The sequence below is a fragment of the Oxyura jamaicensis genome, chromosome 1, assembly GCF_011077185.1.
Source record: "Oxyura jamaicensis isolate SHBP4307 breed ruddy duck chromosome 1, BPBGC_Ojam_1.0, whole genome shotgun sequence".
NCBI classification, from domain to species: domain Eukaryota; kingdom Metazoa; phylum Chordata; class Aves; order Anseriformes; family Anatidae; genus Oxyura; species Oxyura jamaicensis.
The window spans coordinates 22988735-23010078 of NC_048893.1; the positions used below are offsets into that span (position 1 = coordinate 22988735).

Sequence of the window (21344 nt, forward strand, 5' to 3'; positions counted from 1 at the left end):
GCGGCAGGGGAGAAAGAGAGGAAGAGGAGGAAGAGAGAAAGAGAAACTGCAGATAAGTTATTAAGCCATCCACCAGGCACCAGGATCCAAATTGCAATTGTTGCTGAGCTGCATTACATATTTGACAGTTGCTCACTGGGAGTTGCTCATCTCCTCCTATTGGGAGCAGATGACGGATCTCAGGCTAGCTCTCAGAGTGCAGACATGAACATCATCCTTAGCACTGCCAGTAAAAAGGGTGGATTTCGCATGCACTTGCCTTGCACTACCCTCAGCTCACTAAGGATCAGGCTTCCTGGCCACAAGCATGCGGATCAGGGTGGGGGGCAGTCGCTGCAAACAAGAGCTGATGTCTCAAAGCCAGAGATTTCTGTCTGTTAAGGAAATGTGCTATAACAACATATTAGCAGATCACAGTAAAGAAATAATGGTTTTTTTTGTTTGTTTGTTTTGTTTTGTTTTTTAAGCTGGTGAAGTTCTTAAGCTTTATGGTGGCTGATTAATGGCTGGAGGGAGATTTCATTACACTGAATTTAAAAGCTGTCAGGAAACTTGGAGGAAGGAGTGAAAGTTCCTTTTACTACCTGCAGGTAAATCAAAATCAACTCATATACTCCGCTCATGTTTATTGCTGGGTGTAAAACTCAGGAATCACACTAAGGAATAAGCTAGGCAAGAAAAATAAAAAGAGTGTTTCAATCAACCCTGTGGTATACAATTTTGAAGATGAGCTATGATGATAGCTGGACTGGGGAAAGAAAACGTTTTCTTCTAACTTGCAGAGCAGCTACAGAATTGTTCCACTCTTACTGCAGACAATGATCAACATACTTGCATAATAAAGAAGTATTAAGAGGAGAGAGAAGACGCCTCACATTCCTGTTTGGTCTCTCTTCCACAGAGTCCTGGAAAGGAGAGTAGTACAGACCAACGCTTCAGGCCTTTAAGGAATTGTAGAGGAGCCTGTGAAGAGAGTCCTGTAACAGATTTCAAAGTTCAAAACAAAACAAAAAAAAAACACATTATCTTATGTCAATACATTCAAAATACAATTCTACATCCAAAGCAAAATCAATGTTAGCCTCTGCTGAGCAAAACAGAAGGGTGCAAATTGCATTCCTCAAGTAAACAGTCTGAGGTTGAAAACAAGGGCTAGAGAAGATACAGCAAACAAAGACGAGTAACTGGCACTACAGGGAAAGAAAAAGCTGGCACCCAAGACAGCATTCGTGCAAGAAATGAAAGAACTTATTGTCCTACTGCATTGGTTCTCAGGCTTCAGTCTGCTCACTCTAGCAGGGAGGACGCTCTTCTGCCAGCCAGCCCACAAAGGGAGAGGATTCTTCCTACTGACACTACAGTTCCATATTCATAAGGAGTCACCAAAGGCTTTATGAATTAATTGTCTACTTTGCAACATCTGTGGCTACTTCATGTCCTTCTGTGTCTGCAAATTATAGGATATAAATACAATATATATATATATAAAAAAGAACAACCACCACAGATTCCAGATCCTCTTTATTCCAGACTGTTATCTGCCTAAAACAGACCATACAAAATCTCTGTGAGAAAGGAACTACAGCAACTGAACCTGAACTGAGCTGTAACTTAACAGATGATTCAGTTACCTCCACAGAAGGCTGCGATTCCTAAACTTTTAAAGGTTTGGAGCACAGAGAGTAAAAGTGAGTGAAGTTGTGAGTAAAATAGTTAACATGCTATTTGTCATCGGTTCAGCAATGATTTACACCCAATTCACTTAAATCAGATCTATGTAGAGAAAAACGATGCGGTTTACTTAAAAAAAGAGAACTTTTATCTTCACAGTTCAAAAACCATTTTCAACCACGAGAGTTCCTCTTTTTTGATTACCACAAGCAGCTTTGTAGTAAATGGACTGGTGTTTTCTATAGGCCCAACCAAAAAGGGCGTTGAGGGAATCAAGCCTTTCCTTTTTTTTTTCGTCCGTTCTGCTGCTGACCTATTGACATACCCCTTCAGCGTGGTGACTCTAATCATACATGCACAATTTTGATCCCCCCCAGCCATGCTTTTGTGGTTGCTGCAGTGGTTTGCACTTGTACCATGCTGTTCCACTTGCCATTGATTATGAGATCGAAGAGAGATGGCTGGAGATCTTGTTTCTGTTGGGATCTACATTCCCCTTTAAGCCTGCTTGTTCTTCGATGTAATGAGCTGTCTCTTCACCTTACAGATCATAAGAAAACCACGCTGCATGACCTAAATTGGGACAAAAATCAAGATTTGAGAAACACAGTGCCGCTATTTAAAAATAATAATAATTTAAAAAAATCCTTGGAAAACTAACTTGGTGCATTGAGAAAATTCAGAACTTCAAAAAAACCTTGAAATATACTCTTGATTCATAGCTCTAGAAAAATCAACTTTAAATAGAAAGTCTTGCTCAGATTTTTACTCCATTTCCAATTGCAGAATGCTATTTCTGAAATTAGGTGAATATTTAAACTCTGAAACTCAAAGTGCGTAACTTCAGCCTAGTTATGGAATTCAATTTTCAGCTGGCAAAAAAATTACTGAGAAAAATAGAGGTCCCCATTTAAAGATGAACTTCAGAGACACATAATTTCTGTCAAAGTCTGACAAGGATAATAAAATCTGTTTATTAAATATATATTTATAACATAACACTTTAAAATCATTACAGGCGCTTATACTGACATAAGAATGTCACTTTTGATGTACTCCAGTACCTTGGCCTTATGAGCTGGTATCTTAAATAAACAGAATAAATGCCAATGAATAGCAGCTTCCCACAAAGTTTATTGGCATCAGGAGTGGACAACACAGCTCGAAGCTTCTTACTACAGTACTTAAAGACATTCAGAGGAAAGCTTAGGATAAAAAATGACAGCAGCTTCCCTAACAGAGGTCAGAAAGAACAATGCAATTTCTTTAAAATATGGACAGTTAATTCTGGTTGGTGGCTTTCCTTAAAAGAATTTTGCTTGAAACTGGATATTTTATGCAGGAATAGCAGCTCTGCTGATATTACTGCAAATGTAAATACCAAAGGCAAAAATCTATTTTTCTTTGGGTTCCTTGTACTCATCAGCAGATAGTGATATTTCCATTTCACTTCAGCACTCACTGCTTTGCCACGATACAAAAACAGAAACAGCTTTTGCATAATTAATGAAACACAACATCTGAAAATAGCACTTTTTTCTTCCCTTTCCTGTCTACCCCTATTAAAAAAGCATACAAAATCCTAACAATAGAGCCTGAAGGTTAAAAGGCCCTTAAGAATAGCTACCAGCCAGCTGGTCTGAGAGGAACAGTGTGAAGCAAGAAGTATCACCCGTAACACCAGAACTCTGCTTGAATGGAAGGATCTACACAGTAAGGAACAAACAGTAAAAGTTAACAGAAATGAGTAGGAAAAAAAGCAATGAACATAACAAGTCAGAGAGGTGAGGAAAGTACCATCATTCCCCCGTGAAAGGTGTATTATATTTTTAGATATTTACACTATGACCACCAAGACACGTACAAAATTTCCTTGAAACAGGCTTTGGCTGTAAAATAATTGTGAAAAAAAGGAAAGAAAGAAAGAAAAAAGAAGTTCATTGTAAAGTGCTTCCATGTGTTTTATCTCTTTACATACATTTTCAACAAACGGAATGCTGCCAATATTCTTTAGCTAAAATATTTCCCCTTCCACTAAAATATGCACATACTTACACAAGAAAGGAATGAAAGCTGAAGTACCTATGACTGCTGAAAAATATTTGAAAGAACTGGTTCCTACTGTTTAGCTGTTCCTTTATAGCAAAGACCCAAGCCACTTCTGTGAGATCTGCACACTGAGGAGTCCCGTATGCATGTACTTTTTATATTCTTTTTATGCTGAAAGTTCAGGATTTTCCACTATGTTCTGTCTTCCTTATGTTTTCGTACACAGCTACAGGCTCTTTTAAGTATGGTGAAAAGGGCCCGTAAGCAGAGCAGGAGTTGCCATCTGTTCCTGCCCAATCTTTTGGGAAGATAGGAAGAGACCTCAGCATAGCTTCATATAAGATTTGTGTTCACAGGTTTCATCCTGCACTCTTCTAGCTCCTTTCCTCCTGTGCTTCATCAGTTCTTCCCTTTAATACAAAGTCAAACATCACAGGGGAATTGCTTTAGCATCTTCCAGATGGGCAATCAATTGATCAGAAGAGGTGAAGCTGACATAAACGCAACTTAAAAACACCAAGAAGACTAGGAAGGTGCTCACCTAGCCACCTCTTTTTCACCTTTGTCTTCACAAGCATTTCTTCTGTGCAGCTGGGCATACGGCAGCTGGGCCAAGGATCTTCAAGCTTCGAAAGGCCTTCGGCCTCCGTCTCTGCTAGTTACTGTCATGTGGGGAGAAGTGGGGAGAATGATAAATCCGGCTGACAAAGTGTACTGACTGTATACAGGAGGTCTCCTCAGCAGCTGGCCCCTCAGAGAGCCCAGAATACCTGCTACAGTTTATGGCTATTTCACCTCCAGCTGTGGAAGGCTGTGCCGGGCGCGGTACCGGCTCTGACACCCTCTGCTCCCTCCCTGCGTGCCCGTGCAGAGGGAACCGCTTCTGCACCGCATAAACCGCCCACCCCACACCACGCGGAGTAACACCATCCACTCGGCAATTCGCACGGTGAAATTATTCAAGGAAACGTTCTTCTTTCAAAGAGAAAAGGTCAAAAAAAAAAAAGATTCTGGAGTTACTCATTGAATGGGATTTGACTTAAACCTGACAGGAGCCCGGTGCCGGGCTCCAGCCGCGCTCTGCCTGCCTCCATCCCGGCACCGGCGGCACTAAGCCCCGGTGATAAAAGCGCTGTGCCCGCTCCTTCCTCTTCTCCTCGTCCTTCCTCCTCCTCCTCCTCCTGCCGGCAGGTATTTAGGGGGAGGGCGCCGGGGACAGGCCCTGGGCGAGGCGAGGCCGCGACGGGGCGGGAGCGGAAGGGAAAGGGAGGGAAGGAAGGAGGGAAAAGGCGGCGGCGGCGCTCTCGCTCCGTCTCTCGCCGGCCTCCCCTCTGCCTGCCGTGGTCTCGCCCGCCCCCGCTGCCATGTTGGATCGTGCGGCCGCCGGAGCCGGGCCGAAGTTGGAAGTTTAGCCCGGCGCCCGGGGCGGGCGGCCATCGGCCGGGCTGCCCGCCGCCCTCCCTCCCTCCGTCCCCCCGGCCCCCAGCGGGAGGCTCCGCCATGCGGCTGCCGTGAGGCGGCGGCTGGACGAGGGCGAGGAGGAGGAGGAGGAGGAGGAAGGGGCCGAGAGCGCCAGCGGTTGCAGGGCGGCGAGGGAGGGCAGCGCCGCCGGGCCGGCCCCGGCCATGAGCGGCGCCCCGCAGCAGCAGCCCCCGCAGCCGCGGCGGGTCACCAACGTGGGCTCCCTGCTGCTCACCCCGCAGGAGAACGACAGCCTCTTCGGCTTCCTCGGCAAGAAATGCGTGGTGAGTCCCGGGGCCGGCCCCAGAGGGGACCGTGGGGGGAGCTGCGGCCGGCGGCTCCCCCTGCCCGGTGCCCGGGCCGTGCTCCGGAGGGCCCCGGAGCTCGGGGGGGACGGAGCGGGCCGGGGGGCTCGGCCGCTGCCCCCGGGAGGGAAGCGGGCAGAGCCGGCTGGGGAAGTTTGGCCGCCCCGCCAGGCCGGGAGGAGCCGCGGCAAGGCCCGGGTCGGTGCTAGGCCTGCCTCGGCTGGGCCCGGGGGGGCGATGGAGCATCCTCAGGGGTCTGCTTGGGGGAGAGCACAGAGCTGCTCGGAGGGACGAGCACGGCGCTGCTTAGAAGGACAAGCCGTGTAGCGAACGCGTTCCCAAGTGTAGGAGTAAGTTCTTCATTTTCAGAGTACCCTCTTGGATGTTAACGTAAGGCTGTACCCATCTGTAGTAAAAAAAAAAACCCTTGATAGCCTCAAAAGTCAGTTTCTAAGTTCTTCATTTTCAGAATACATTCTCAAATGTTTATTTTAAACTTCTACTCACACTTATCCATATTTAAAAAGAAAACACTATTTGATAGCTTCCAAAGTCAGCTTTTAAGTTCATCTTCAGAATATCTTCTTGTATATTAGTGTAAAACTACTCATCTGTATCTAACAAACAGCCACTTGACAGCTTCAAAAGTCAGATTTTAATTCTTCATTTTCAGAATACCTTCATGTATGTTAATGTAAAACTCTACTCATCTCTATTTTTAAAAAAACAACCACTTGATAGCTTCAAAAGCCAGTCTTCTTTTGAAAAAAAAAATATATATATATGCAATGCTTTCAGAAAAACAAACCACAACATTTCTGGAAAAAAAAACAAAACCTGCTCCTCTTGTCCAAGCGACCATTTGGGAGCCGTTTCTGATGGGTACCTGGTGGCCTGGGATGCTTTGTGCCCAGCACGAGAGTGCTGCTGTCAGGCACCTCGCCTCTCGCTGCAGTGCCATGGGGGATGTTTTATGGGCTTCAAGTTGCGGCTCGGAGCGGGGTATCGGTGCGATCGCAGGGCTTCCACATACCTCTGGACTTTGAAATGGTATTGTTGATCAGCCTGTCTCTCGCAAGGGAAGCGTGAGATGTAGTAACCGAACAGGAAGTACGTGATGTTTACGTTGGGGTGAGTTAAATTTAAGATGCTGTCACAGTAACTGGGTTAAAATTGGTCGGAAGGTGTGATCACAGAACATGTGAAGAGGAGACCTTTCTTTGTGAAGTAATACATTTGTGAAGAAAATTTTCATTGAAATACTTTCAGGCACGCATTTCACATGTTTAGCTCATTGGCAAAATAAAAAAAGTAAAACTTCTCCAAATTAAAAAATAGTGGATGAATTTGTGTGTTTAAATTTGTTTTCCTTCAATTCAGATTTTTCTTGCCAAGTGAACACTTTGTTACGCTCAGCTGTAACACTCACCTACTCAAGTTCTCAACTTCTCTGCATAAATAACATCTAAGGCAGGCTTTGGAGGTAAATATCTCGGTAGTATCTGGGCGATGTGATCTGCGGCAGGTTGATAGCTTTGTAGACATGACTTGCTTCATGTTTTTTTGGAAGTCATGCATTCTTGTGGCTCATGCTGAATTTTGGATGACTTTACAGTTGAAGCTTTCCCAATTGTGGCCTGTTCCCTTTCCCCCTGCCCTATATTATTTCCAGGCTATGTACAGGCTCATCTTACTGCAGTGGAGGGTCTCTGCCATATACTTGAGGGCTCAAGTCCAGAAGACCATCAGAGTTCTAGAGACACTGTCTGATTTTTTTTTTTTTTTAGGCTGAGCCAAAAATGGTGGCAGTTTGGAAACTAATTCCTGAACAGATTAAACATCTCTATCTCAGGGATGGCAGCCTCCATCAGGGGTGGAGGGGGCACCTGGGGATGTATGGTAACTGCCTCAGCTGTCCGGTTTGAGTCCAAAATGCCCGTCAGAGCCTGATGGTGTGCCTGATACTATTGACTTCTGGCTCGACTGTAACTCAGTGGCTGCACGCTGTGCTGGTGAATGCCCTTTTGCTGTAATATGTGTGATATTTGATCTCTTAATATCCACATTTGAATTATTCATTGGTGATACTTCAGGCAATAAACGATCCTTTTTAGGAAAGGAAAACCATGCAAGTTTCACAGGATGCTGCAAGCTGGCTTTCATACAAGTTGAGCTGACTGCTACAGGTGGCCTTTCTGCCAGGTTAGGGCAAGGGTTTGCTGCTGGATGTGATATGTGCCTGTCATGTCAACATCACTTCAGGTTAGGTTTTACCTAACCTTCCTTTCATGTGACGAGGGAAGTGAATGCAATAGGAACAGATGAGACCTTCAACTACGATCCTAGGTACTCTTTTTGTAGTAATAACTTGTAGCGCTCTTGTGGGGGGGCACAGTGCTGGTACCAGTCCTGAGGGTTTCGGTTAAGAAAGCACCTGGCACCGCAGAGCTGATTTATTTCAGCAGTCTTTCCTGTGAGTGTGCATTTATTTACAAGGCAGCTACATTGAAGTAACATTGAGGATTCCAATAGTCAATTTTTGTTCTATGGAAATTAAGTAGCTTAATATTGATCGAGTACTCACAACCTCTGATCTTCAACATTGACATAATTTTGATGGCATCTTAAGTCATTATGACTGATAAACACAGAAATTACCTGGGAGTGATGGAAGTGGTGAAGAGCCATAATTGTGTTTGTGTTGCTGGGGCTGATACCAGTTTATGGAGGACTACTGATACTTTGGAGATCTCATTGCCTTGTAGACAACTGTACTGATTTTTGACTCCTGATTTATTTATTTATTTTTACTTGCTGAGCAGTAAAACGCTTGTCAGAATCTATAAGCAACCAAAATATTTTTGAAGGTTTTATCTGTCGGGCAAAAACAAGCCATTGGCTCATAGCTAAAGCTGCAGTTAAAACTTGGATCCAGATGTAGAACTACTTAGAGTAGGTATCCAGCATGTAGCCCTTCAGGACTTTCCTTGTTGCATAGCTTTATGGAAAGCATTTTATTCGCTTTCATTCAGAGGTGACATTTGTTACCTTTCAGGTATAAAACCTACCATCCGTAGAAGTCTTTCAACAACTAGTTCTTAGTATAAGGTAAAAATAAAAGCGAATTTAAACTTACTTTATCGTGAGCTAGTAGATTACTTTTGTGTATATTACTGAAATATTTTCATGGTTGTGCTGAACTTGAAAGTTTTTTCTTAAATCCCTGTACGTCATTCACTTCAATTTCATCATAAGGAGTGAGTTCTGAAGGAAAAATGCTAGGTGTCCAAGTAATCCATTCTAATAAAGGTACTTTATTAATTGGCATGATTTATAGTGGTCAATAACGTCAGTGATAAAGAATGAGTTTATTTCTGTAGAAATAGCTTTATACGTGTGAGAGACCTCAGGAAAGCAAACACGAGAAATATGTAGCACTTGATAACATTAGAGGTAGGTAATGGAGTATGGATATTTTATACTGCTTAGAAGTGGGACTCTTCACTCGGACAAGAGAGTAAGGCTAGGAGTAGGTTGTTTGTGAGATCTCTCTGTAGTGATGTGGTAAACAGGAACTTGTAAAGAATGCAAGCAGAGAAGTGACACAGCAGTAAACTAAGAAAACTATTTTGGCTGCTTTTAAAATGCATGTGACCAGAATAAGGTTGTATGTCAGAGCCAAAGGAGAAGTTGCAGTTCTAGTTGAGATAAAACAGAATGAAAACCTAAATGGGGGGGTTAGTTATTGATTGATAAGAATCAAAGATTTTGTCCATCTTGTAAGGTTACTTGTGCCTGTGAAAACAGCATGAACTAGGATTTGATGGCTGACCACAGGCCTGAGAATTGGGCAACGTCATGTGGCAGGGAGGTGTTGGGGCTCTGTGCCTTGCAGTTTGTGCTGCAGGCTGCACATCCACGAAGGTATCAGAAAAGCTGACATTGTCATTTGAAAAGGAGTTATCCTTTGAAAAGATAGGAGGAACTTAGTCATATGTTTAGACAGTGGCAGTGATTTCATCTTCCCTTATGTTCTTAAATGAGATATGTTGCAGAAGACAATGGACACAGTGTAGGGCGCTGAAGCACTAGGATGTTGAGTAGTGCCTAGATGTCTTTTCTGTATTTCTGTCCTGTTTTGTCAAAAGCCATGTAACATCTTCAGATGCCTCATTAGCATCCAGTGGAGTTATTTCCCTAAACGACGTGTCAGTAATAACCTTCCATTCTAGAGAGAATTCCACTGGTTTTTGACAGCTCCTCTGAACCAAATTTGTGCTTACAAATTGATTTTCACAGGAACAGATCAGACCGGACCCTTCAGAGCAAGCCATCCTCCTCATGCTGCCTCCCGGCCACAGCAGGGTTACTTACCGTAAAGCGTTTCTCATTCTTACTTTCCTTATAGCCTGTTATTAATCTAAGGTAGTGAACTATGCACCAAACAAATATTTTACTTATGGATGAGAAGTGTTTTGAGACTACATGTGAATACTCTACTAGGCATTGTGTCTCATTACTGAAATGCATTTGAGAGAAAGCATCAAGTCATAGAAAGTGAGATTTAGTTCCAGATTAAGAGGCAAATTCAGATGTTGGTGTTCCACTAATGTTAGTAGGTAACTCTGGCTCTTACCTAAATCTCCTATTCAGTTTACCTTAAGATAGAAATTCACAAGTACAGGTTGAACTTCTGTCTCTGCTTGAGTGACTGTAGAGGCTGTGCATCTCCTGACTGTGCTTGTCAGCTCATGTATTACATGCCTAAACTTCGGTGTCTTGATGTGCAAGGTGAGTCCTGCTACCCAGTTGAGTCACTGTGTACCTTTGTGAGGAAATGTTATGTGCTTCTAAGCATAGAGGAGGTGACCTAGTAATATCTGACTGGAACGAGTGCCTCAGTCCATTAAGGCTTCAGAGCTCTTGCAGTCTCTTCTGAGCTATTTCATAGACCTTTCCCCTGTTTTGCAGGTAGTTGAGTGCCGAAAGTCTCTGTGGTTAATGAGCCGGTCGCGAATACCACTCGTGCTCCTGATAATGCGCTCTGGAATCTTGCAGTGCACGGGCCCAACAGGATGAAAGCAATTTGTAGTCACAAGCTGCTGTGTTGCAACTCAGCAGCTCTCCACAGCTAAGAACCAGGTGGAGGAATTCAGAAGAGCCCAAAGATGGAGCACAAGTTTTAGTGTAGGATGCAGGTGAACATTCGTAAGATGCCTTGACTACGGGATTTCCACCGAGATGTCCAGATACCACGTGTTTAGGAGAACACGTAAGGATGAGGTAGTTTCTTATGAGAAAATGAAGACTGAATTCACTTTTTCAGCGCATGAAAAAGAGTCTACTTTGTTGCCTCTTTGATGTAGAATTTGTGATTTCTCTGCTTTATCTGATCGTAAATGTTGATCTGAATCTTGTTGCTAGAATGTTTGCTCTGGGACTGTTTCTTCTGGAGTTTTCAAGGGTCTGGTATAAGCCTGATCTGTAGTAAGCAGAGTGTGGAAGACCCCTCTTCTGCCACCCGTTTTCAGAGTAGAAAAGGTAATCATGGAGATCACTGAGAGTTTGGATCCCAAATCTCCTTTAGTGGAGTTCTGGTATGTCTGTCAAAGAAACATCCCGGTCCTTTCTGTAGAGCTCCTTCTGGCCTTTATTGCTCTGTTCTTGGTGTCTCTAGCAGTACAGAAATTCAGAACTTGTTTATCACTGCAGGTACAGCAACAACAGTGTTTCCCATCAACAGCTTCTGTCTCAGCACTGAAACATACTGAAGTGTTGAAATGGTCTGCATGCGATGAGTGATTGTTGTTGAGAAACTCAATAGAAGTTTGTTAACCAGCATGACAAAAGGCCTTTTTTTTTTATTTTTTTCATTGACCTTCTATAGGCAGAGCTGTCTGCAGTGGCGATGGTTTCAGTGAGCTTTTCAGCATCCTGTTAGGATGCTTGCTGTTCACTTAAAGCAGTGTGGTAAGATTTACGGTGTCCTCTCTTCTACTGAGCGTGTTTCGTAGGCTTGTCTCTTGAGCAATCTGTAGTACAGAAATAAAATTGAGTGTAGTGCAGAACACAAGGTCTCATGACCTAATACCTTGATACTAAAATACAGGAAGCAGTGAAACTGTGTCATGGGCACTAGGCAGAATTACTTATTCGTAGGTTAGGGTATGATTTCCTCAAGAAAAGTTGACATTATGTGTTGCTTGGGCACAGAGGCATTATTTTAATTGCCAGCTCTTCCTTGTAACAGTAAAACATGCAAAGTGGATTTAGCAGAATTTGGAGTGTATCTTCATGGGTGGTTTTAAATAACGCCCTCACTTTACCAGGACGTGACTTGGTCAGATGCTGTAGATATAGTCTTGTTTCTCAATATATTGGCTTGGGTACACTGCTATGCTAAATTTTGTGGCTTCCAGACATGTTGTTTATGCCTGGGTAACCACTAAAATGGGCAAAGTAGCTATGCAATTACATTCCTGGAGTTTTCCAGTTACACGCTAAAATTCTAGTGTGCTGTGATCTTTTTGTGGCAGGAGCAGTGTGCTAGAAGGGCCAAATGGAAAGAGATGTAACAAACAGTTATGGGGACACTTCTGCAGAGAACTGCTCACTTGCTAAATTCTTCAGATTCAGTAAGGTATTTTATCTAACACCAACTCAAGGGTAGTTGAATTCTCCTGACACCTCTTAAAGTTTATGCAGTACATGACATTTTAGGCATCTCAAATTAGTATTCTGATGTTAAAAATTTATGGTTCTGGTAGAAGTTCATTAAAGCATCTTACAAATTACTCAGTTCCTGCAGACTTAATGTTCTGAGGAAGAGCTCGTTGCTGGCAAGGGAACTGTTGCAGCAGAGCTCCCCAGTACACTGGCAGATTTTGCAGCTTGCATCTCACCTTTGTTAGGCACGTGCCTTCATACATGCATTCACAGCTTGGTGAGGCCGTTTCCCTATAATGTTTAATCAGCTGCCCTTAAAATCCTTACTCTAGGCAGCTTTTTTTCTTTTAAGTTTTCTGAGGAACAGTGTTAATGGAATTTCCAGTTTTCCAGTGTGTCTAACTTAAAGCTGAAAGATCACATTAAGGCTTGCTAATCAAGGTCGTAAGTGTTTCCATTTCTGTAAAATGATTTCGCACACTATTTTCTCCTACAGAACTTCACGAGTAATTCAGAATTCCCCTACGTTCATCTCATTTTCCTTCAAAGTGAATGTGTTGCTTTGCCTTTATCTCCCCTTGTTAATTAGCCACCGTGCAGCATAAGAGCAGTATAGTTAGACAGGAACCTGTTTGTGCTCTATAAGCATATTTTATTTGCTGGGGTACTGAGTCTGCAGTATGAGTAGCACCGACCTACAAAAAGAAAATATGGTTTTCTCTTGTTTAAAGCTAAGAAAATGGTATTCTGTTACTTGAACTCTTAGCTACGGAAAGATAACTCCTTGCTTCTGAGTTTGCAAACACTTCAAAAATGCATTTGCTTTTAGTATCGTTGATGATGCCTTCCCCAAAGGTAGCCAAGACACTTGGGAATACCTTACAAGAAAGGTTAAGTTAGAATATGGATTCCTAAATGACATCTCTGAACATTAAGTAGCAAAACCTAATAGCTGTCTTGCTGTTCTCAGGCTATAAAGAAAGAGTATTTGAATATTGGAATTTGGCTCTAAATAGTAAATGCTTTCTCTCTCCTTGAAGTGACAACCAAAGACGTATTTACACATACGTGACATGTGGATAAGCAAATAAATGAATAGCAATTTTTGTATTAATATCTTTCCAAGTTAGGGGTGAAGACAAGTGTAAAACATTTTACCACTTAAACTGCTTCTGTTGTAAAATATACTATTAATTGCCTTCTTCAAAAGAATCCATTTCCTATGTAGAAAATAGAACTCTGTCATACAACAGATTGCTGTGAAGTTGGTAAAGGAATCAATTTAGCTTCTATTGCTCTTGTAAGTCCCATTCAGCTGGTGTAGTTCAAAGCCGTGTGCTATGACCTCTGTCCCCTGAATTTTGCATCTTGGTTTCCATCAGGGTTTCTTCCACTCCCTCATTGCATTCTTTTCTTTAAAGAGTTTTCTGCCCTTCTGTACCAGCAAAATGATCACTTCCCCTTATTTCCTTGTTTCCCTTTGTCCCTCAGCTGCCTCCAAAACCTCCCTTTCTCCCTCCAGCCCCTGCATCCACGATCTGGAGGTAGAAAAGCCTCTCTTCCTCACTGTTCTTCCCACTGCTCCCTTATCTCCCTGTATCTTGGTTCCTCAACTTTGTTCTCACTGATGAAGCTGGTGTCTCATCTGGCACGTTGCCCTAACCAAACACACTTTACATTCTCCTAACTCATCAGAGCACTGTACAAGGAGAGGCAGTCCGTGCCAGCCAGCTGTTTGCTGGTGCTTTACGATGCGCTTCAGCCCGAGGTGTGCCTGTCAGACGTCTCTCCCCTGTTTCATCTTTGGCCCAAGGTCATTGCCAGCATCGCTATAGAAAAGAGAATGTGGATGAGAGGGGGAAGCACAACCCAAGTGGGATATTCCTCAGGCTTCTCGTGCTGCCCCACCCTCCGCTGCTCTTTCTCCAGGGAGGACCAGACTCTCCAGTTTGGAAGCTGCTATATTAAGAAGCTGTATACGGGAAGATACGGCTTCAGCAACTCTACAGGCTGAGATCTGAAACCACAGAATTGCTTAGTACTGCTTTGAGTGAACTGTAAGTTATTTCCTGCTCCCCTAGCCATGTGATGGCTTTCTCTGAGCACAGCTAAGATGTGGTCATTCTCTGTAAGGAGACACTTTTTTTCTTACTCCCCTCCAGTCAGCCAAAGCAAATAGAAACATCACTTGGCTGGTGACAATAAATATATGCAAAGGCATCCAAATAGGCTCCTCTCTTTAAAACTGTACTTGATTTTTGTGGTTAACTGAAAAGAGAGGAAGAAAGCTATGAACATCCTGTAGTGGTACGTGTTCTGTGCAATACTGCAGGCAAAAGCTTCCTCTTGGGCTTGCAAAGAAGGAAGCAGTAGTTTCTAATAAATAAAACTCAGGGCTGTTTTTTCTTTATCTGCCTTTAGTCTATACCTAATAGTATCTCAGGTGTGAAACTTGTCTTACAACTGGGCACACAGGACTATTAGCTCTGGACTTTGAAACAGTTAAGTGCCAGGTTACTAAAAAGTATAGGTTTGGTGCTTAATTTTACGCAGCTTTTTATCAACCAGTATTTTTTTAGCCTTATGTATGGTCATTTTTACCTTTCTTAACCAGCAATGTTGGCCTCTGTTTTACTGATAGTACTGTTTTCAGCTTGTGTGGCTGGAACTTTTCATTTAAATCTGTTAGGTCTAAAAGTGTCATTGCAACAGAAAATGCTGATTGCTCTTGATCTCTGGAGCTCAGTAATGATTCAACAAACCATTTATCTATTCTTGGAGGAAGTAAGTGCTCTGAGACATTGGTTATATTCAGGTGCCAATATCTACCTGCTCGAGAGACTTAATACCTTTATCTCTGCACAGATCCTGCCCTCCTTGCCTTAGTTCAAGGTCACACAAGGTGCAACACACCTAGAGGTATTACAGTTTGGTTTGATAAGATGGATTGTGATGGATTTTAGTGCCAAATACTTCTCTAAAATATGTCACTCTTATATCATGGTTTTCATTTTGTCTTTTTATGTCATGTAGGAGGTATCTCAGTGCTATGTTTCTTCATTGAGATTTTTCCTTTACTGTGGCAACATCTCCGGCCTTTTCTGCCTGTAGATAGAAGTCTGGTCTGTTCCTCTGCTCTCTGTTTATATTACTTAGTTGAGGGTTGCTTAGAGAGCAGGTAGGTGTTCCTGCTGCTGCTTCAGGCAGCCCTGTGTAACCAAGGGGTCTGTCCCTCGCACTGACCATACCTTTCTGTTCCTGATAACCAGAATTGGTGTGTTCAGAATACAAGATACCCACGCAGGGTGTGTACAAGCCTTGCGCCAGAGGGACACACGTTCTGTCCTTTCCCTCACCTCTGGTACATCAGCTGTGCTACTTCTGCTGATGCTAACAAACCTAAGCAGGGCAGCAGCATGAGCTCAGGCGCTGTCCTGTGGTTTTACATGGTGTTAAATTTGCTGGAATGCTTCCTGGCATAGGTTTGGGTAATGCTAGTTAATACTCACCTACTCACCCCAATTTAACGAGCATGGTTTTGGGAGGTTTTGGCACTGGAATGGTGTAAGCACAGTTCTTAATGGATGGTATGGGCAGGGCCATCCTTACCCATTTGTGTTGTGTGGGAGGACAGTGAGTTCCTCTGTGTGGATGCAAATTCTCCCATACTATTTGCCATCAGGTCCAGAAAGTGGGCAGAGTCCTAGTTTGTGTAACCTGTAAAAAAAAAAAAAAAAAATACCAGGAGACAAAAGCGACTGCAGTGTTGGGGTTTGGTAGGCCCAAGTGAGCCATCTGTTCCAAAATTTCTCTCCACGTGTGCATCAGAGAGCAAGGGGCAGCTCCACTGCTGTTCTCGTAACTGTCCTCTTAGACATCAAGTCAGAGTCAAAGCCGGCTGTCCTGCCAGCAGCAAAATTCAATCTTGTTTCTCTGCTCTCTGAAATGGCTTTCGGAAACCTGAGAAAATTCAAGCGACTGGAAGTTTCCAGCAGGTGAAAGCGTGCCTTTGCATGTAGCTACCTACTGCAGCAGGCAGACTATCAGGTGCATCTGACATGCTGTGAACACAAGCTCGTAAGGCTCCTGATCCTCTTCTCTGATTTCGGGGGGGGGGAGGGGGGAAATAAATATTTTGCCTTGTGGTAAGGAGATCAGGCTAACATGTAGCCGTTCTACAGACACTGAGTGCAGCGGGGATGATCTTAAGGGCTGCTGCACTTCACTTACTGTACTTCTTGATTACAGAGCACGGGCCTGTCGAGAAAACAAATTCCTGGCCAAAGCTTTCTCTTCTGATGGGTAGTTGGTAAGTGATTCAAGAACAAAGTTCTGTGTGAGTTCAGAGACTCTGGAGATCTGTGCTGAGGTCTCTTCAAGTCTCCACCGCAGCTGTGTTTTGGAGAGGTCCAGCAATTTTCTGCCAGTTCAGACCCAACATTTTCCCACTTGAGTTCCAGAGATGGTGCCAGGGAGTGAGGTGACATAATGAATGACAGTTTAATCATCCTGTGCTCTGTTTTGGTGTTCCAACTTAATTGCTTGGTTCTGTCAGAGATGTGGAAGTGAGTGTCTTTTGCATGCACTGGGTCTCATATTAGATAATGTCTACAGAGCTGAAACATCTAAATCTTCGGAGCTTTCCATTTTTTTTCTGTCCTGTGATCTCCTCTTCCTCCTCCCTTCCTACAAAACACCTGCTTGTACAAGGCAGCACTGGCCCCCTGGTGATGCTTGGTGCAGTACAGGCAGCTGTCCCACAGCAGGCTGTTTCTGTTTTGGAGTGGAAGGGAGGTAATAATCCAGCATGGATTTAGAAGCTGAGTGCTTTTAGCCTCAATGTCAGGGTGGTGACTTGCATGGCAGCTCTGACTGCTCTAGAAATGAGGTGGTGCGGTGCCAATATCTGCATGTTGTTGTATTGCCTTGGAACCAACTTCTCTAACTTCTCCACATGCAGACAGTTGCCACAATGTGCCTTGGAAATAGCAAAAGGCCTTATGTGGTTGGTTTGTGCTAAATAAACAACCCAGCTGTCAGCAAGGGTGCCTGCTCTGTGTCATCGAGGCTGTTTTTTTATGCCAGATGCACTGGGCACTTTGCTGAAGTGCAACATGGAGGCCTGTTATGTCGACTAACCTGGTCCAAAAGTGGAGTAACTGCCATCACTTTGTCTCTGGAGTTCTTCAGAGGACCGTGATGTCTGCTGCAGAGCTGAGGCTCGTACCTGGTGACCAGCAGAGGTAGTGAAGTTCTGAAGTTCTGCACTGTGCTGGGTGTCTCATGGGGATGGCAGAGGCCTTCTGATGGATGCTCCTTCTGCAGGCCACATTCATTGGTAAAGTTGGCTGACTTTTCAGTTTATTTTTTAAATCTGTCTTCTATAAATAGCCCATGTGTCCAGGAGTGGAATCTAGGCTAGCTTGAAATGTTTTTTTTTCTCTCACTTGGTCAAGCTTTCGTTTGTGTCACTAATACAGCCCCATTGCCATCTTCCAGTAGGAAGATCACTGGTGTCTGTACCACAGTGTTGAATTTTCTGGCAAATTAATTCCTGGGTCTTTTTTAAGACCTAGTTATACAGGACCCAGTTATACAGACTTAAATCTGTTGTTCATAATGCTGAATATCTAGCAATTGATATTGCATAGGTCCCATTCCTGTAATTACTTCTTCCAGCAGACTGGAAGAGATATCCTATTTCTATACCCATATGAAGTGTTTTGGGTAGGGTGTCATTTTTCTTGAGCTCTGTCTTAATTGGATAATCAACTTTTCTCTAAACTGTATACACCTGGGGCTGATATTATCTTTCATACACTCAACATCAAGAGCACTTTGTTTCTGTGCTAACAGATTGAGGCTGTGCAAGTGCTCAGAGCAATGGGTGCAGTTAGCTGGACACGAGGAAAGGAATACTCATGCAAAACCTGGCAGCCCAATGTCTGCTTTGGCAAAGGGGAGCTTCTTTCAGTCACTGGAGCTTAAGTTGCATAAGTGAGATTATGGAAGATTATCTCACTTCCAAATGTGTTACACTGCTGGAAAAACGCATCACTGTCATTAGTAACCTTTTTTTTCTGTTTAAGTTATAATTGCTATTAAATTAGCATTTTTATTCTGTTAGCAAGTGTGTCATTGCACTACACTGTCTCTACACCATCAAGGAAGCACTGTAACTTACTGCACAAATGGAGCTTTTCAGAAAAGTGACAAACGTCAGACCTGGCCGAAAAAGCTGCTGCCAGCTCTTTCAGGCAGTGACACTGAGCGTGTTCACCTCCCTGTCAGAAGTTCCAGACCAGGCAGAAAGGCCTGTGGAAAGTAGCTCAGGAACTGAGGTATGTAATGCTTCCAGTCTGCTGCCTGGTTAGGTTCGTGGTTCTGGCTGATGGGACTACCAATTCAATATGAATTGATTGTTTTCAGTATTTCATTTTCACTATTTCATTTCACACTTTAATCAAAAGCAAAGCTCTGTACAGATCTTCATTAAAAATATTTGTTTGGTTCAACAGGTTGCATTTCATGAATTCAGGCAATGCTCACCAAAAGAGTATAGGTCAGATTCTGTCCTGCTAATGGTTCTTCTAAATGTTCTTCAAAACAAATATTTTCTTTCCTAAGCAATTAAAATATCTTAGACTACTGTATTCATCTTAATTACATTGATGGTTATAGATTTTAACCTCTTGCATTATCTAGCCTAATACTGATTTTCTTTACCATAAGCTTTGCTTCTCACACAAGATGTAGTGTTGAAGGTAGAGTAAAAACACTTCTGTATTATCTGTAAATTCAGACTGGTATGTGCTCGTAACACCTTGCATAGCATGTTTGTTATTGCTGCTGAACAATGTTCATAAGTTACCATTGTGAATGGGGACACAGCGTTACTGAAGGGAGAAGTAACTTCAGCTTCTGCGGGGATGCTGTTCTGGCCCATTCAAACATAAATATTTAAGAATAAAAGGTTGAGAACAGTATCTCAACGGTATTGCTCATTATAGATGCTGTGTAAAGGTGTACTACCAGTGCTGCACTGAAGAGAAGTGTCCTGTGATTAAGCTGGAAACCGGTAGGTTTTCTTCATGGACAGACTTAAATACAGACACCAAAGTGCAGAGGAGAAATTCATCCAGCTGCCCTTTCTACAAAGCTTTTGCTGTATAAAGAAATGTCGTATCTCATTAATGGTAAATTAGCAGATTCTTTACAGTTTTTGCTGTTCTAGTTTTGCCTAGCAGAGCAGGCAGCCCTGTGATAAGTGAGTCTGGCACCCTAAGGAATTGCAGAGGAAGAATTGAGGCTTCTGGGAAGGAACTTTCCCATTCAGCAGTACTCTGTGCATGTATTTTTGGGTAGTAGGCAGTAAGTTTAGAAGGGAAACTGTCAACTCCATTGTTAGCAAGTTTTGACTTGCAACTGTTTCTGAAGCCCTGACTTGAGGTAGGGCTTTTATCCCTTTCTTCCCCTGCCCCTGAAAATTGAGGATTGCAAACCCAGTGGTTTGTCTTCAGGTTTTTTAAGCAATAAACTACACCCAGATGTTACCTTTATACTGTTAATTTGGATGGTCCAAAGGGAGCATGTACCAAAAACAAATTGCACAGGGGAGCCTTTTTATATGGTAGAAATTTACCATTTATAGTACTTGACATGAGAATTCTAACAAAAATCTTGAGCTACAGAGCCTGTGCCATAGCAGATGGCTGAGGGTAAGCTCTTAATGCAGTTTCTAAGAGGCATAAATAGTAATACCAAAATCCAGCCTAAAATATCCCTAGTATGTTTCATGTAGCTTTCTTTAGAGGAAGAGCTTAGAGGTATGGAGAAAGTTATTTTATCAAATGGCTGTGTTGAAATTAGGCCGCAGTGCCTAATTTTCAAAACTACTTCTGTCAGGTGAGTGTCTGGTTTCTCTGGTATTGACATCATCAGATTTTTTTTGGGTGTGCTTGATCTCATGATTTTCTCAGTCTTTTTCACAAGACTTCAGGGATTCTTGTTCCTCTTCCTGGAAGAGGCCCCTAAAACACTGAGAAGGTGGGAAATTACTTTTGCTTTATTAATACTAAAAGGAATTATTATTATCAAGTGTTGAGACATTTGCTTTGTGCTCTTTATTCTTCCATCTAAAAAGAAAGTATTTAATATACTGAGTAAAAAGTGTGACTTACAAAAGTATTAGCATGTTTTGTTATTCACAAAACTTAGAGGTGTGGTTTGTCTAAAATGGAAATAGGTAGCCTATATTCAGGCCAGGGTTTATGTAGAGTTGGCCATATGAGACTACTCTTCAGTGGCACTGATTCCAAATTACTAAAATTTGTTTACAAATATTTAAGTTAATATTGCATTCCATGGTACATTAGCAAATGCATTGCTTTGGACCTACAAAGAAGGAACAAGCAGTGACACTTGTAAATGTTAGCTGTAATAAATGTCACTCTTTAATCAAGGTTCATCCCTTGTGGTGAAAGAGTATCTCTGTTCCCTTATCTCCATGGTTGTAGCGTGTCTGAGACTAAAACAGTCAACAGTAAACAGGCTATGAAGTAGTAATTGATGTTCACACATTGTGGAAAAAAATAACACGAGCAGCGTGGAACTGCTTTGGCTTTTGTTAGCAGATGAGGTAAGGTGGCCATCGTTCCACAGCCCCAAGAAATGGATTCCTGCCTGTGGCAGCCTAACGCTGTTTTCTTCATCAGTAGTTCAGAGCATTGTACAGAGGTAGAGGTCAGTCTCCTCTGTAGCACAGATGAGGAAAATGAGGCACAGGGGAGAGATGAAGAAAAGCATCATGCTACAGGCTGTTGGCAGGACTGTATTTAAAATACCATTCTCCCAAACATTTAATGCTTCCACTATTAGGTACGTCTTCTGCTCTCAAGGAGCTTTTAGCATTGTATCCCCTGACTGAGCTTTGAATTTGTCCAGGTGTCATGTAACCACTAAATCTTTCTGCTCTCTTTCTCCTGGTAGCATACCTACATTTGAGGACTTATAATTGGGAATAACTTTTTTTCATAGCAGACTCAGTTATTGGTGTAAAAAAAAATAATCTCATGTACAATTGAGAGTTTCCTTATCTGACTTGAATTATAATAATGTGTTTTTTTCAAACAGGGGCTGCTGCAGGAGGAATTAAAACACGTTTCTGTGGCACAGGGAAAGTGGAAGGGGAGC

At 42.8% G+C, this 21344-nt stretch overlaps 1 protein-coding gene and 1 long non-coding RNA gene across 3 annotated transcripts in view; one reads left to right on the forward strand and one right to left on the reverse strand.

Moving 5' to 3' along the window:
• Positions 1-611: 611 nt before the first annotated feature.
• On the reverse strand, positions 612-4902 carry LOC118169894. Its single transcript, XR_004752346.1, has 2 exons — positions 3727-4902; positions 612-2244 (listed from the first exon to the last, which is right to left on the reverse strand). It is a non-coding gene; the product is annotated as an uncharacterized LOC118169894 (long non-coding RNA).
• Positions 4903-4979: 77 nt separating this feature from the next.
• WASL (WASP like actin nucleation promoting factor) overlaps positions 4980-21344 on the forward strand; it is a 49465-nt gene continuing 33100 nt past the window's right edge. The window contains exon 1 of one of the 2 annotated variants that reach the window (XM_035331655.1): positions 4980-5465. In XM_035331655.1, the coding sequence (XP_035187546.1) occupies positions 5346-5465 (120 nt within the window). In that variant the 5' untranslated portion in view covers positions 4980-5345. The remainder of the gene's footprint in view (positions 5466-21344) is intronic. The other variant, XM_035331661.1, reaches the window with a different exon arrangement.